At 41.8% G+C, this 13,769-nt stretch overlaps 2 protein-coding genes across 2 annotated transcripts in view; one reads left to right on the forward strand and one right to left on the reverse strand.

The window, feature by feature from the left end:
• LOC134352283 (postacrosomal sheath WW domain-binding protein-like) overlaps positions 1–10,222 on the reverse strand; it is a 30,750-nt gene extending 20,528 nt beyond the window's left edge. The window contains exons 1-5 of the mRNA XM_063059574.1: positions 10,107–10,222; positions 5,396–5,504; positions 5,157–5,295; positions 3,682–3,774; positions 1,663–1,818 (exon numbers count right to left, since the gene is read on the reverse strand). Coding sequence (XP_062915644.1) covers positions 1,663–1,818; positions 3,682–3,774; positions 5,157–5,295; positions 5,396–5,504; positions 10,107–10,222 — 613 coding nt within the window. The remainder of the gene's footprint in view (positions 1–1,662; positions 1,819–3,681; positions 3,775–5,156; positions 5,296–5,395; positions 5,505–10,106) is intronic.
• The window catches only part of ccdc78 (coiled-coil domain containing 78), a 140,978-nt gene that overhangs the window by 3,101 nt on the left and 124,108 nt on the right, over positions 1–13,769 (forward strand). The window contains exon 3 of the mRNA XM_063059252.1: positions 2,372–2,464. The gene's annotated coding sequence lies outside the window, so the exon portion shown is untranslated. The remainder of the gene's footprint in view (positions 1–2,371; positions 2,465–13,769) is intronic.

Genomic DNA, 13,769 nt, shown 5'->3' on the forward strand with positions numbered 1-13,769 from the left:
AGTCATCAGAAAACTTCTGAAATAAATAAATAACAGATGGGGTACGAGGGGGAGATGGGGCATTAGCGGAAGTTAGAGAAGTCAATGTTCATGCCATCAGGTTGGAGGCTACCCAAACGGAATATAAGGTGTTATTCCTCCAACTTGAGTGTGGCTTCATCTATACAGTAGAGGAGGCCGTGGATAGACATATCAGAATGGGAGTGGGATGCGGAATTAAAATGTGTGGCCACTGGGAGATCCTGCTTTCTCTGGCGGCTTTGTCATTGTCACAAAATTGAATTATAGCTAAGAAGACTTGTCTTGAATACCAACCATACAAATCATTTAGATTAGATTAGATTAGATTCAACTTCATTGTCATTGTGCCGAGTACAGATACATATCCAATGAAATGCAATTAGCATCTGACCAGAAGTGCAAAAGAATAGTATTATTTACAAAACAACTTTTCAACAGGGCAGTGCATTGTGTTAGAAGTAAAACAATAACAGAATGCAAAAATGTATCACAGTTACAGAAAAGGTGCAGTGCAGATAGACAATAAGGTGGGAAGTCCATTAGAAGGTAGATTGTGAGATCAAGTCCATCTTATTATACTTGGGGACCATACAGAAGTATTATAACAGTGCAATAGAATCTGTTGTTATGAGACAGGTATTGCTGATCCCTAACAGCTCTGGTGATCTGGATTCGATCTAGATCTTTGATACTGTCTTGAGAGGAGTTTTCATGTTCTTCCCATAGCTATGTAGTTTTCCCTTGATGTTCTGGTTTCCTCCTACATCATAAAGATGTGGTAGGCAAATCAAAGGTTGATTGGCATGTGATGGAGAATGTGTAACAGGGATGTAATTGAAGTAATAGATTGATGGTTTCTTAAATTTGTTATAATCAGGGGTGGTAGTGGGGATAAACGCCCTTTACTTATTAAATACTCCCAATGGCATGCATCTCAAATAGCCTCTGACAACCAAGTCCAGCCCCTGGCCTTCACGTGTGACTTAGCTACTAAGCCTTGCAGAACTGTTTCTACTGACAGGAGAAGGAGCAGAGGCAGGTTACTGACATCTTAAAACCAGTCTCTTTGGCAAAATGAGGCTCATCAGCCGTGGTTGGCAGCTCATCTAGGAGAAGGAAAACTCTGATCTGAAACCTTCGCCGCCTTGTGGCTATACCTACTCATGGGGAAAGCTTTGGGAGTAATGCCCGAGAAAAGGTCCAGAACTGGAGGCCCTAAGGCAGTCCTACATTGAGTTCAGTGCTGACTGGCAACTCCTGCGATGCCGCTGGTACCAAACTGTATCCGTCATCAGCTGTGCGGAGAGGGGAATCCTGCTGCATGGGCAACAGCTTGCTCTCCATATCGTACCGCCTTGGCTTGCGTATCACATAGACAGCTAGGATGCAATATTCACAGTCGACCCCAATCAACGAAGGGCCTCAACAGGTTGATGGAATTGCTCTAAGGGACGGCATAGATTCAGTGGCCTAACAATTTATGTCTAATAGAATTATGAAACATAAAGTATGAGACAAAATCATTGTATGAATATTTTTGTATAGTGTATGGAAATTACCAGCAGCTTTCCCTTAAGAGACTGAGAATCAATATTATGCTAGATTCCGATAATGGGAATAAATTATTAAAAACCATCATACCTGGTGGAGCTGGTGGCCCAAGAACATATGCATAATTTGTCCTCTCATCTATAATTGGACCAGAAAGCCTAGAAATGCTTCTGCTTCTTAATGGTATCACATGAATTGTTTCATAAGCATAGACCACAGGATGGTGAGGTGATTGGCCTCTTGACTCTGTAAGGCAAAATGAAAATTGAAATCAACAACACGATTACTACTACACACCATATGAAAATGCCATGATACAACATTTTAGAGTGAAGTATACCCTTAAGCTTCATGATGTTTGTTGTCGGGGAAAGAATAGTGAGGGTCAATAACTAGTAAGTAGGGATGTGGATTGTGCTAATGTGGTAACAGGGAATGGCAGACAGAAGAAAAAACTTGGAATAGTGAGGGTCAATAAGTAGAAAGTAGTGATGTGGATTGTGCTAATGTGGTAACAAGGAACGGCAGACAGAAGAGGAGACTTGGAATACAGCAGCGATAACATCAGGTTTTAGGACTTTTGCTAATTACGTTGCAGCATGCACCTATCGTTGTAATAGAAAATTGTATTTACTGTTATACCTGTGGATGATCATCTTATTTTGTCATCAGGACCTGGCCTGTTACTTCATTAACTTTTCCTGTGGCCGCCATTCTGTTATCAAAATCAAAGTTCTAAGTACATTTATCGTCGAAGTGTGTATACCATATATCAACCTTGAGATTTGTCTCCTTACAGGCAGCCACGAAACAAAGAAGCCCAATAGAATCCATTAAAGAATGAATAGATCGTCAAACAGCCAATGTGCAGGAGGAGAAGACAAATCATGCAGTAAGCAAATAACATTCAGAACTGAAGTTTGCAAAAGTGAGTCCACAGCCACGAAGCCAGCAGCCAGTTCAGGAGCCTGATAATTGCAGGCCAATAAAATGTGGTTTTACTGGTTGTCTCGTCAACCGAGAATGTAAAAGCTGTATGAAATTCATGCACGGGTAGATCAGCTTTGGCCAGTCTTCTGGTGTGCCCCAGTTTTTATTAAATAGCCTGTTATTTTGAACACCAACCCCATGTGATCTCTCAGTTTGTTCCTCCAGTGTTCCAAGTGTTTACTTTCCTAAAAGTGCCAATATCCAGTTTTGTGGAGCATTTGAGTTAAAATGTGCTCGGTATAACTTTTGAGCATCTGAATGTTCTTGAAAACACAGAGTATAAAGCATAGTGTTAGGTTATTAGGCTAGGATCTTGGTTCCTGCACTTATTGATTTGATTGACCTGTGGAAATGAGAAAGAATTCTACCATGGTAACTGGGATTTAAATTCAAGTTAAAAAAAAACTAGAATTTAAAAAGCTTGTATCGATATTGATTGACAGGTTACTGCCCTGTCCTTAAGAAAATCATCTAATTCACTAACTTTTACAGGGTGCCTTCCCTACTTGTTGAGGACAATATGAGAGACCAGACCCTTCATTATGGCTTCAATTTTTGCAGGATAACATTTTCGTGAAATGCTATGGGAAATTTTCACCTTGTTAAAGGTGCTGTACAGAAGGAAGTTGTTGGATTGTGAACATCAGGAAGTGTTTACCAATGGTTCATGTTATAATAGAACAGTGATAGCCAGCAACATCAAAGGGTATCCCTCCCCTTTCCTTTTCTTCTATGGCTTTCTGTCCTCTCCAGTTAGATTCCCCCTTCTCCAGATCTCTATCTCTTTCACCAATCGACTTCCCAGCTCTTTACTTCACCCTTCCCCCCCCCACAAGTTTCATCTATCACCTACTACCTTGTATTTTTTCCTCTCCTCCCCCCAACTTCTTACTCCAGTTCTGATGAAGGATCTTGGCCCAAAACATTGACTGTTTACTCTTGTCCATGGATGCCACCTGGCCTGCTGAACTTCCCCAGCACTTTCTATGTGTGGCTGGGAGAATTCAAATGTGTTTCTTGAGATGCATTTAATTCTTGAGACACAACCATTGTCCTAAGCAATCGAATGGAATGCGCACCACTTCCCTGAGGGACATTGGTATAATTCCCTTTGCCTACCATACTTGGCCACTCGTGCAGCTGCTTTGCCAAATTCGATGGCTCCTCCTGAATAAAAGGTCAATTTGAATGTTGCTGTTCCTTCCCAGCCACCTGGTTAAAAAACAAAACTATGAGAAGTAGTTTGTAACACACATCTTCAGCTAAGTGGATATTCTGAACAGTTCCAAGTCTTGATTGCTTGCACAGTTTATACTTATTAGTTAGTTAAATTACCAACTGTGCCCGACAAGGCCTTATCCTGACGTAACTGATGACCTGCGATGAACCTGTTCTTTGCTAGACATTACATGTTACTTGTGAAAAATTGGCCCAGCGCAGAGTCAACATTTCCAATGGTGTTTGAATTTCCCACACAATGAAGAACTCTAACTTAGGGCAATAAGATCCCTTCAGATTTCTCCTTTCATATTTTCATTCAATATACAATGAGGCCATCTGGCCCACTGAGTTGATGCCAGTTTTCAGAGCAACCCCACCAGTCCTATTCTCCCACTTATTTCCTTGTAACCTCTACTTTCTCCCGTACCTATCTAAAGCACCAGGATTCTTCTAGCATCAGATACATTAGGACCATTTAACCTACAGCAAGTGCTTGAGACGTGCACAGAAATGCAACAACAGGGAAGCCCTTGGAGTCAGAGGAAACACTTGTAGACTCCATGGAGAGGGTCAGAAGCCAGGATCACTGCAACTGTGGCCTCTGTGTTGATCATAAGACATAAGAGCAGAATTAGACCATTCAGCCCATCCAGTTTGCTCTGCCATTCCATCATAACTGATTCATCATCCCTCTCAACCCCATTCTCCTGCCTTCTCCCCATAAACTTACCAATCAAGCTCTGCTTTAAATATATCCACTGCTACCTTTGGCAATAAGCTACACAGATTCATTACCCTCTGGCTAAAGAAATTCCTCCTCATCTCTGTTCTAAAAGGATGCCCTTCTATTCTGAGGCTGTGTCCTCTGGTTCTAGTCTCCTCCACCTAAGAAAACATCCTCTCTACATCAACTCAATATTTGCCTTTCAATATTTGTTAGGTTTTAGTAAGATTCCCCATTATTCTTCTAAATTCTAGTGCGTACAGGCCCAAAGCCATCAAATGCTCCTCATACATTAACCCTTTCATTCCCAGGATAATTTTCATGAACCCTCTCTCGACCCTCTCCAACGCCAGCAAATCCTTTCTCAGATAGGAGGCCCAAAACTACTCACAAGTACGGTCTGACCAATGTCTTATAAAGTCTCAGTATTACATTCTTGCTTTTATATTCTAGTCCTCTCAAAATGAATGCTAACTTTGCATTTGCCTTCCTTACCACCACTCAATCTGCAAGTTACCCTTTAGGGAATCCTACACGAGGGCTTCCCAAATCCCTTTGCACCTCAGAAAGACAGTGGCTTCCTTGATAACTAAGAATGAATGGACATTTTCAGATTCTTTTCACGCAACAGAATTGCTTGACATCTTACCTTCAGACTGAGCACTAATTTTTCCCTTGATGTAATTGGCAGAGAAGATACCCTGTTCAACGGAAAGTTCTCGAATGAGATGAAATGGCATTGAGAAAGATGTCAGTGGTTTGGACTGATCTTTTGCCAGGAATATCACCTGATAAAGAAAGAAACCATATTAACAGCAAGCAGCATTAAAATAAATCGAGTTATTTGGTTGATTTGTGTCAAAGGAATGATGATTAAGAATATCCTACCCTCGACTGAGTAAGAAGTACCTCTCCTTTAATTTTGCCTTTCATCATATCAGGGATTGGCTTCAGATCGTGGAATGTCAGATGGACATTTTTATAATTCAACAGGATGCTGTAAAAATTGAATCATTTGGTTACTTCATAATTTTTCTAAACAAGTTCAATATTAGGCATTAAATGATGAAAATATTAATGAACCAAAATGAATATTATTCTTGATCTTAAAGAAACTTGTGTATTAATCATTATTTTCTAATACTGGCCATAGTTTGAGCTTAGCATTTTAAAATGTTTGCATCTCTAGTGTATCATTGAAATGTGCTACTGCGGGGTGGCATGGTAATGTAGTGTTTAGCACAATGCCTTACAGTACAGGCGACATGGGTTCAATTCCTGCTGCTGCCTGTGACCACGTGGGTTTCCTCCGGGTGCTCTGGTTTCCTCCCACAGTCCAAAGGTGTACCGGTTGGTAGGTTAGTAGGTCATTATAAATTGTGCCATGATAGGCTAGCATTAAATTAGGAGGATTGCTGTGCGGTGTGGCTCGAAGGACTGAAAGGGCCTATTCAACCAATAGTGAGACATAAATAAATAAATAACTTGTTATTTTCTAATTCCTGCCATAGTTAGTGTTAGTCCTGACGAAGGGTCTCGGCCTGAAACGTCGACTGCGCCTCTTCCTATAGATGCTGCCTGGCCTGCTGCGTTCACCAGCAACTTTGATGTGTGTTGCCATAGTTTGAGATAAATATTTTTACATGCTTATGTCTCCAACAGTATCATTGAAATGTGCTACTTGGCCATTGCCCCACTGCTATTTGTGGGATTATGCTAATCTGCAAAATGGCTGCCCAGTAGTAAATTTAACAGCGTTTCAAAAGTGCGTGATAGGCTGATTATCCTGAGGTTATGCAATGCTAGCTTGACGTTTATACCCTGCTTCTTTTCTCGCTATATATCAATGATTTGGATGACGAAATTGATGGCTTTGTGGCCAAGTTTGCGGATGATACGAAGGTAGGTGGAGGTGCAGGAACACTCACAACACGCTGGAGGAACTCAGCAGGTCGGGCAGCATCCGTGGAAAAGATCGGTCGACGTTTCGGGCTAGAACCCTTCGTCAGGACTGAAGAGGGAAGGGGCAGAGGCCCTATAAAGAAGGTGGGGGGAGGGTGGGAAGGAGAAGGCTGGTAGGTTCCAGGTGAAAAACCAGTAAGGGGAAAGATAAAGGGGTGGGGGAGGGGAAGCAGGGAGGTGATAGGCAGGAAAGGTGAAGAAAGAATAGGGGAAAACACAATGGGTAGTAGAAGGAGGCGGAACCATGAGGGAGGTGATAGGCAGCTGGGGGAGGGGGCAGAAGTGCAGGAAGTATTGAGGAAGCAGGGAGACTGCAGAAAGAATTGGACAGATTAGGAGAATGGACAAAGAAGTGGCAGGTGGAATAAAGTGATGGGAAATGTATGGTAGAAGGAATAAAAGCTACGACTATTTTCTAAATGGAGAAGAAATTCAAAATCTGAAGTGCAAAGGGACTTGGGAAACCATTTAAACTGTCTACACCCATCAACCTGCGTTGGGACCATTGTCCTCCGTACCCCTACCATCCATGTTACATATTCAAACTTCTCTTACACAGTGAAATCAAGTTTGCATGCATCTCATGTGCAGAATATCCTAAAGGTTAATTTTATAGGTTGAGTCATTGGTGATGAAGGCAAATACAATGTTAGCATTTATTTGAGATGACTAGAACATGAAAATAAAGATGTAATGCTGAAGCTTTATAAGGCATTGGCGAGGTCTCAGCAGTTTTGGGCCCCTAATTTAAGAAATTACATGTTGACATTGGAGAGGATTCAGGGGAGGTTCATGAGAATGATTCCAGGAAAGAAAGGCTTATTATATGAGGAGCTATTGATGGCTCTGAACCCTCACTGGCTGGAACTTACAAAAATGCGAGGAGGAAGGGAATCTTCATTGGAACCTATCAAATGCTGAAATGTTTCAGACAGAGTGGTTGTGGAGAGGATGTTTCCTATGGTGGGGGAGTCTTGGACTAGAGGGCACAGCCTCAGAATAGAGGGGTGTCCAGTTAGAACTGAGATGAGCAGGCATTTCTTTAGCCAGAGAGTGGTGAATCTGTGGAATTTGTTCTCCTGTGCTTCTGTGGAGGCCAAGTCATTGGGTATATTTATGATGAAGGCTGAGAGATTCTTGATTAGTCAGGGTGTGAAAGGTTATGAGGAGAAGGCAGAAGAACGAGGTTAGGAGGGAAATGGAACAAGCATCATGAAATAGAGGAGCAGACTCAATGGACCGAATGGCCTAACTCTGCTCTATGTCTTATGGTCTTATGTTAGAGAATTACAGCACAGAAACAGACCTTTCAGCCCATCTAGTCCACGCAGAAACCATTTAAACTGCCTACTCCCATCAACCTGCACTGGAACCATAGCCCTCTATATTCTTTCTATCCATCTGTCTATCCAAACTTCTCTTGAACATTGAAAATCAAGTTTTCATGCACTTCATGAGCTGGCAACTCATTCCACACACTCACATGGCCCTCTGAGTGAAGAAGTTGTCCCTCATGTTCCTGTTAAATGTCTCACCGTTCACCCTTAACCCATGACCTCTGGTTGTAGTCCCACCCAACCTCCGTGGAAAAAGCCTGCTTAATTTTTCCTATCTAAATCCTTCATAATTTTGTATACCTCTGTCAAACCTGTCCTCAATTTTTTATATTCCAAGGAATTATTCCTAATCTATTCGATCTTTCCTTATAACTCAGGTCCTCCAGACCTGCTAACATCCTTGTAGATTTTCTCTGCACTCTTGTTTACATATTTCCTGCAGGTAGGTAGACACAATACTCCAAATTAGTCCTCACCAACACCATATTCAACTTCAATGTAACATCCCATCTCCTGTACTCAATACATTGATTTATGAAGGCCAATATGCCAAAAGCTTTCTTTATGACCCTATCTACCTGTGATGCCACTTTCAGCAATTTATGGACCTGTACTCTCTGATCCCCTTGTTTTACCACACTCCTCAGTGCCCTACCGTTCACTGTGTAAGACCTACCCTGGTTGGTTCTACTGAAGTGCAACACCTCTCCCTTGTCTGCATTGAATTCCATCTGTCATTTTCAGCCCATTTTTTCAGCTGATACAGATCCCTTTGCAAGCCATGATATCTTTCCTCACTGTCCACTACACTCCCAATCTTGGTGGCACTGTCAACTTGCTGATCTAGTTGACCTCATTATCGTCCAGATCATTAATATAGATGACAAACAACAAAGGACCCTGTGGCACACCGCTAGTCACAGGCCTCCTGTTAGAGAGGCATCCCCCTACTACCAGTCGCTGGCTTCTCCCACAAGGCCAATATCTAATCCAGTTTATTACCTCATCCTGAATGCTGAGCGACTGAAACTTCCTGACCAGACTCCCATGCGGTACCTTGTCCAATGCCTAATTACAGTCCATGTAGACAACATCCACTGTCCTGATAACTTCCTCCAAAACCTCTATAATCTTGGTTAGACATGACCTACCATGCACGGAGCCATGTTGACTATCCTTAATCAGTCCATGTCTATCCAAATATTTATATATCTGGTCCCTCCAATGACTTTCCCACAACTGATGTCAGATTCACTGGCCTATAATTTCCTGGTTTCTGTTTGGAGCTTTTTTTAAACAGCGGAACAACATTGGTTATTCCCCAATCCTTTGGTACCTCTCCTGTTGCTAAGAATGGTTTTAATATCTCTGTTAGGGCCCGGCAATTTCTGCACATGCCTCCCATAGGAAATGAGGCTATACTTTGTCAGGGCCTGGCAATTTATCCACCCTGATTTGCCTCAGGGTAGCAAACACCTTCTCCTCTGTAATCTGCACAGGGTCCATGAAGTTGATGCCACTTTGCCTCACTTCTATAGACTCTGTGTCTGTCTCCTGAGTAAATACAGATGAAAGAATGCATTTAAGATCTCCCTCACCTGTTTTGGCTCCACACATGGATTACCATTCTGGTCTTCCAGTGGACCAATCTTGTTGCTTGCAATCCTTTTTCTCTTAACATATCTGTAGAATCCCTGAGGACTCTCCTTCATCTTATCTGTCTTATTTTAGCCTTCCTGAATGTTCTTTTGTGGATTTTTGATTTGGATAACCCCACAACATCTTTGACCATTCAACAAGATCATGGGTGATCTTTTACCTCAAGTCTATTATATCTGCATATCCATTGGTTCAGATTCAGATTGGCAGTATTTATTTATCACATGTACCTAGAAACAACCAGTGAAATACGCTGCTCACATCAGCCACCACCACAATCTGACGATGTGCTGGGGGCAGCCCACAAATGTATCCACACATTCCAGCACAACATAGCTTGTCCACAATGTTGAACAGAACAACACAACCTGCAACGACAAAACAAAACAAGACTACACCAGCACAATAAGCCCCTTTCCCATCCACTCACACACAGTGACAACCTCCATCCCAAGTACAGCCTGCTTCTGGGCCTTCAAACCTTGGTTCAGGACTCTCAAACTTGCAGAGTCTGGGCCTCCTACCTCCAGTCGCTGACACAGACTGCTGGCTTGCAGATATCAGACCTCTGCCTGCGGGCCTCTACCTCTTCACTCTCGGACGTCCGACTTTGACCTCCAGGCCAGTTCCTCTGGACTCACTGAGCTCTAGACATTGACCTGACGGCCTCTACCTCTGGATTAACCAGGCTCTGGACTTCAATCTTCTGTTTTGCCTTGCGGACTTTCACAGGCTCTGGGTATTGACCCAGGACCATCCGATCATGAGCTGACGGTCAGACCTCAACCTATTATGGGTTTGACCTTTGGACCTCGACTTCCAGACTCTCACAGACCTCCAACCCTAGTGAGCTGGATCTCCTTTTATCCCCCTCCATACGACATCTCCAAGGAGCGGTATCTCAGAAAGGCAGTGTCCATCATTAAGGACCCCCATTATCCAGGACATACCCTCTTCCCATTGTTTCTGTCAGGTAAGAGGTACAGGAGCCTGAAGGCACAGACTCAGTGACTCAGGCACAGCTTCTTCCCCTCTGTCATCAGATTCCTAAATGGACGCTGCCTCATTTTTTAAAATATTGTGTGTATTATTTCTGTTTTTGCACTATTTTAATCTATTCAATATACATATACATACTTAGTGTAATGGATTTATTTATTTATTTTCTTCCTACATTGTCATGTATTTCATTGAACTGCTGCTGCTAAGTTAACAAATTTCATGACACGTGCCGGTGATAATAAACCTGATTCTGATTCTAAGTGCTGTCTGACTTGTTAAGCTCTCCCAGCTTTTAAAAGAGGAAACTCTCTTCCTTTCACCAGCTTTGAAAAAAATCCTTACGATGTGTTTATCTCCCATGCTAATTTACTCTGATGTCCTGTTTTTTCACCATAACTTTCATGGTCAGATCTTTGCTTATCATTCTTGTTAAATTTAAGTCTCCTTTGAACTAATGTCAACCTCAATATCTCATCAGCCATTGCCCAGCAGAGTTTTACTTCTCAAGGAAAGACAGATCCATTGTATTATTCCTTTAAAGTTTTGCCATTACTTTTTAACCTTCAGATCATTTTATGAATTAGAAAACAAGATTAAGTTTTTTTCAATATTTGAGCATAATAAAATTAAAGTATTAGGTCCTGACGAAAGGTCTCGGCCTGAAACGTCGACTGTACCTCTTCCTAGAGATGCTGCCTGGCCTGCTGCATTCACCAGCAACTTTGATGTGTGTTGCTTGAATTTCCAGCATCTGCAGAATTCCTGTTGTTTGTTAAAGTATTAGGTCTGTTTATTAACTTCAGACAACTGAGGACTATCAACTTGTTAGCCTATTGCTGTATGTCTGAATCTATAATAAAATACATAAGGACAGAGCACTTTGTGGAATTAAAAACTAACAGTATCGAGTAAAATCAATATTGATTTATGAAAGAGAAATCACATTTGCCAAAACTACTGAAATTCTATGGGATAGGACTAGCAAAATAGAGGTCTATAGATATGGGGTGCTTTGAGTTTCAGAACATGTTTGCTGAGGTCCCACACAGGTCAACAAAGTTAGAGCACTTGGAAGTAGAAATGATAGACTGGTATTGGTCGAGAATTGATTATAAGCATAAACAGTAATGGATCATTCGCAGGCTATGATGGGTAAGTACTGCAGGGATCAGTGCGCTTGGACCACAACTATTTAAAGCCTATATCAATAATTCGGTTGAGGGACCAAAATGTCATTATTATCAAGTTTGCTGACAGCACTAAACCAGGTGGGATTGAGAGTAAGGTAAAAAGTGTAAAGTGGCAACCAGGGGATTTTTTTCGAATACTTTATTCATAAAATATACAGTTATAAAATATTAATATGGCATTCATTAACTGTACTTAGAGTCCAGACATTCCATCAATGGATCATTTAATAGATCTTTACACAGAGCCCAATCTTTCAGTATCTTGTGATGGGTCTATATCATAGTTTTTCTTCACAGGGTGTCTATGATGACTGCATCAGGCTTCAGTATATTCCTTGGCTCGTACTCTTACACCTTGGAATGTGCCATTCTTTAGTAATTCACTTGTGGATAGATATCTCCTTGTGCTAAAACACTAAAGTTTCAAGCAGATCCTCTCTGTCTCCAGTTATACTCTCTTTCAACCCTTATTAAAAAAATCAGTAACCAGTAAACCTGCTATAAAAGAAGTATTACAGAAAATTAAGGGTAACATTTATTTTCAGTGACTTAAAGTCTTTTCATAGTTGACAGAATGTAAGACATAAATATATGGGAGTAGAATTAGGCCATTTGGCCCATCGAGTCTGCTCTACCATTTCATCATGGCTGATCCATCTTCCTTTCATCCCCTGTCTCCTGCCTCCATGCCCTGACTAGTCAAGAATCTATCAACCTCTGCCTTAAGTATATCCAATGACGTGGCCTCCACAGCCACCTATGGCAACAAATTCCACAGGTTCACCACTCTCTGGATAAAGAAATTCCTCCTTGTCTCCATTCTAAATGGACATCTCTCTATTCTGAGGCCGTGTCCTCTGATCTTAGATTTGCCCACCACTGTCCACCCGTTCAAGGCCTTTCAACATTCAATAGGTTTCAATGAGATCCCCCCCTCCCATTCTCCTGAATTCCAGCGAGTACAGGCCCAGAGCCATCAAATGCCAAGCTTTTCAATCCGGGAATCATTTTTGTGAACCTCCTTTGAACTCTCTCCGGTGTCAGCACATTTAAGAGTAAATGGTTCTGTAAATTATTCTTTCTTGAAAAGGATTGAGTGAATAGCATCCAATTAATCATCTTAAACCCAGTTTGACTTTGGTAGAATAAAAATGGTAGCTGAATGCAGAAGAATAATCACAGGGTCTATTAAGTTAGAAGATGTTGAGGTCATCACTGATGTAAGGCAGCACAGTTACTGAGGTCATAGTAATGGAGTTCTGACATCATCTGCTCAGTCGCACCCTGCTGATCTTGGGGCATAACCATTACTGGTATGTGCTAAGCTGCACGTTGAAATCGAGTGTGAGGTTTGGTAGTCATTATCATTTTCTGGCTCAGAAGGAGAGCTGCTACTTATTTTCCTTAATGAAGTACGTTGTTGATAAAGAAGCTGAGTACAGTGTAGCTCATTTATATATCAGCTTGAGACTATGGAGTGGTCAATTAGTGTGGAATTGCCTCACATTTCTTGATATTCAGCTTATTGTGACTACATGATTAAATCTCGGTTCTTTTCCTGAAACAGTGCTTTGATTTGTTTTATTAAAATTCATTGAAACATTTAATAACAGGTGTGTTTGCTTGAATCCATTGGAGAAATTCTGATGAGCTCAATTATGGTTCTGAAGGAGATCTAAATGGGATAATGTTTAAACATTTGCGATATTGTTACTCATCCTGAACCAGCATGAATAATTTCACTCACCTCAACTCGGAACTGATTCCACAGCCTCCAGACTCACTTTCAAGGACTCTACTCAGAAATTATTTCTAAGACATCCGTTAGTCTTGCGAGACCATGGATCTGCGCCTGGAAAGTCTTCACTCTCCAGGGCGCAGGCCTGGGCAGGGTTGTATGGAAGACCAGCAGTTGCCCATGCTGCAAGTCTCCCCTCTCCACGACACCGATGTTGTCCAAGGGAAGGGCATTAGGACCCATACAGCTTGGCACCAGTGTCATCACAGAGCAATGTGTGATTAAGTGCCTTGCTGGGGCTCGAACTCACGACCTTCAGGTAGCTAGTCCAATGCCTTAACCACTTGGCCACGTGCTCACACAGAAATTATTTA

The sequence above is a fragment of the Mobula hypostoma genome, chromosome 9, assembly GCF_963921235.1.
Source record: "Mobula hypostoma chromosome 9, sMobHyp1.1, whole genome shotgun sequence".
NCBI classification, from domain to species: Eukaryota; Metazoa; Chordata; class Chondrichthyes; order Myliobatiformes; family Myliobatidae; genus Mobula; species Mobula hypostoma.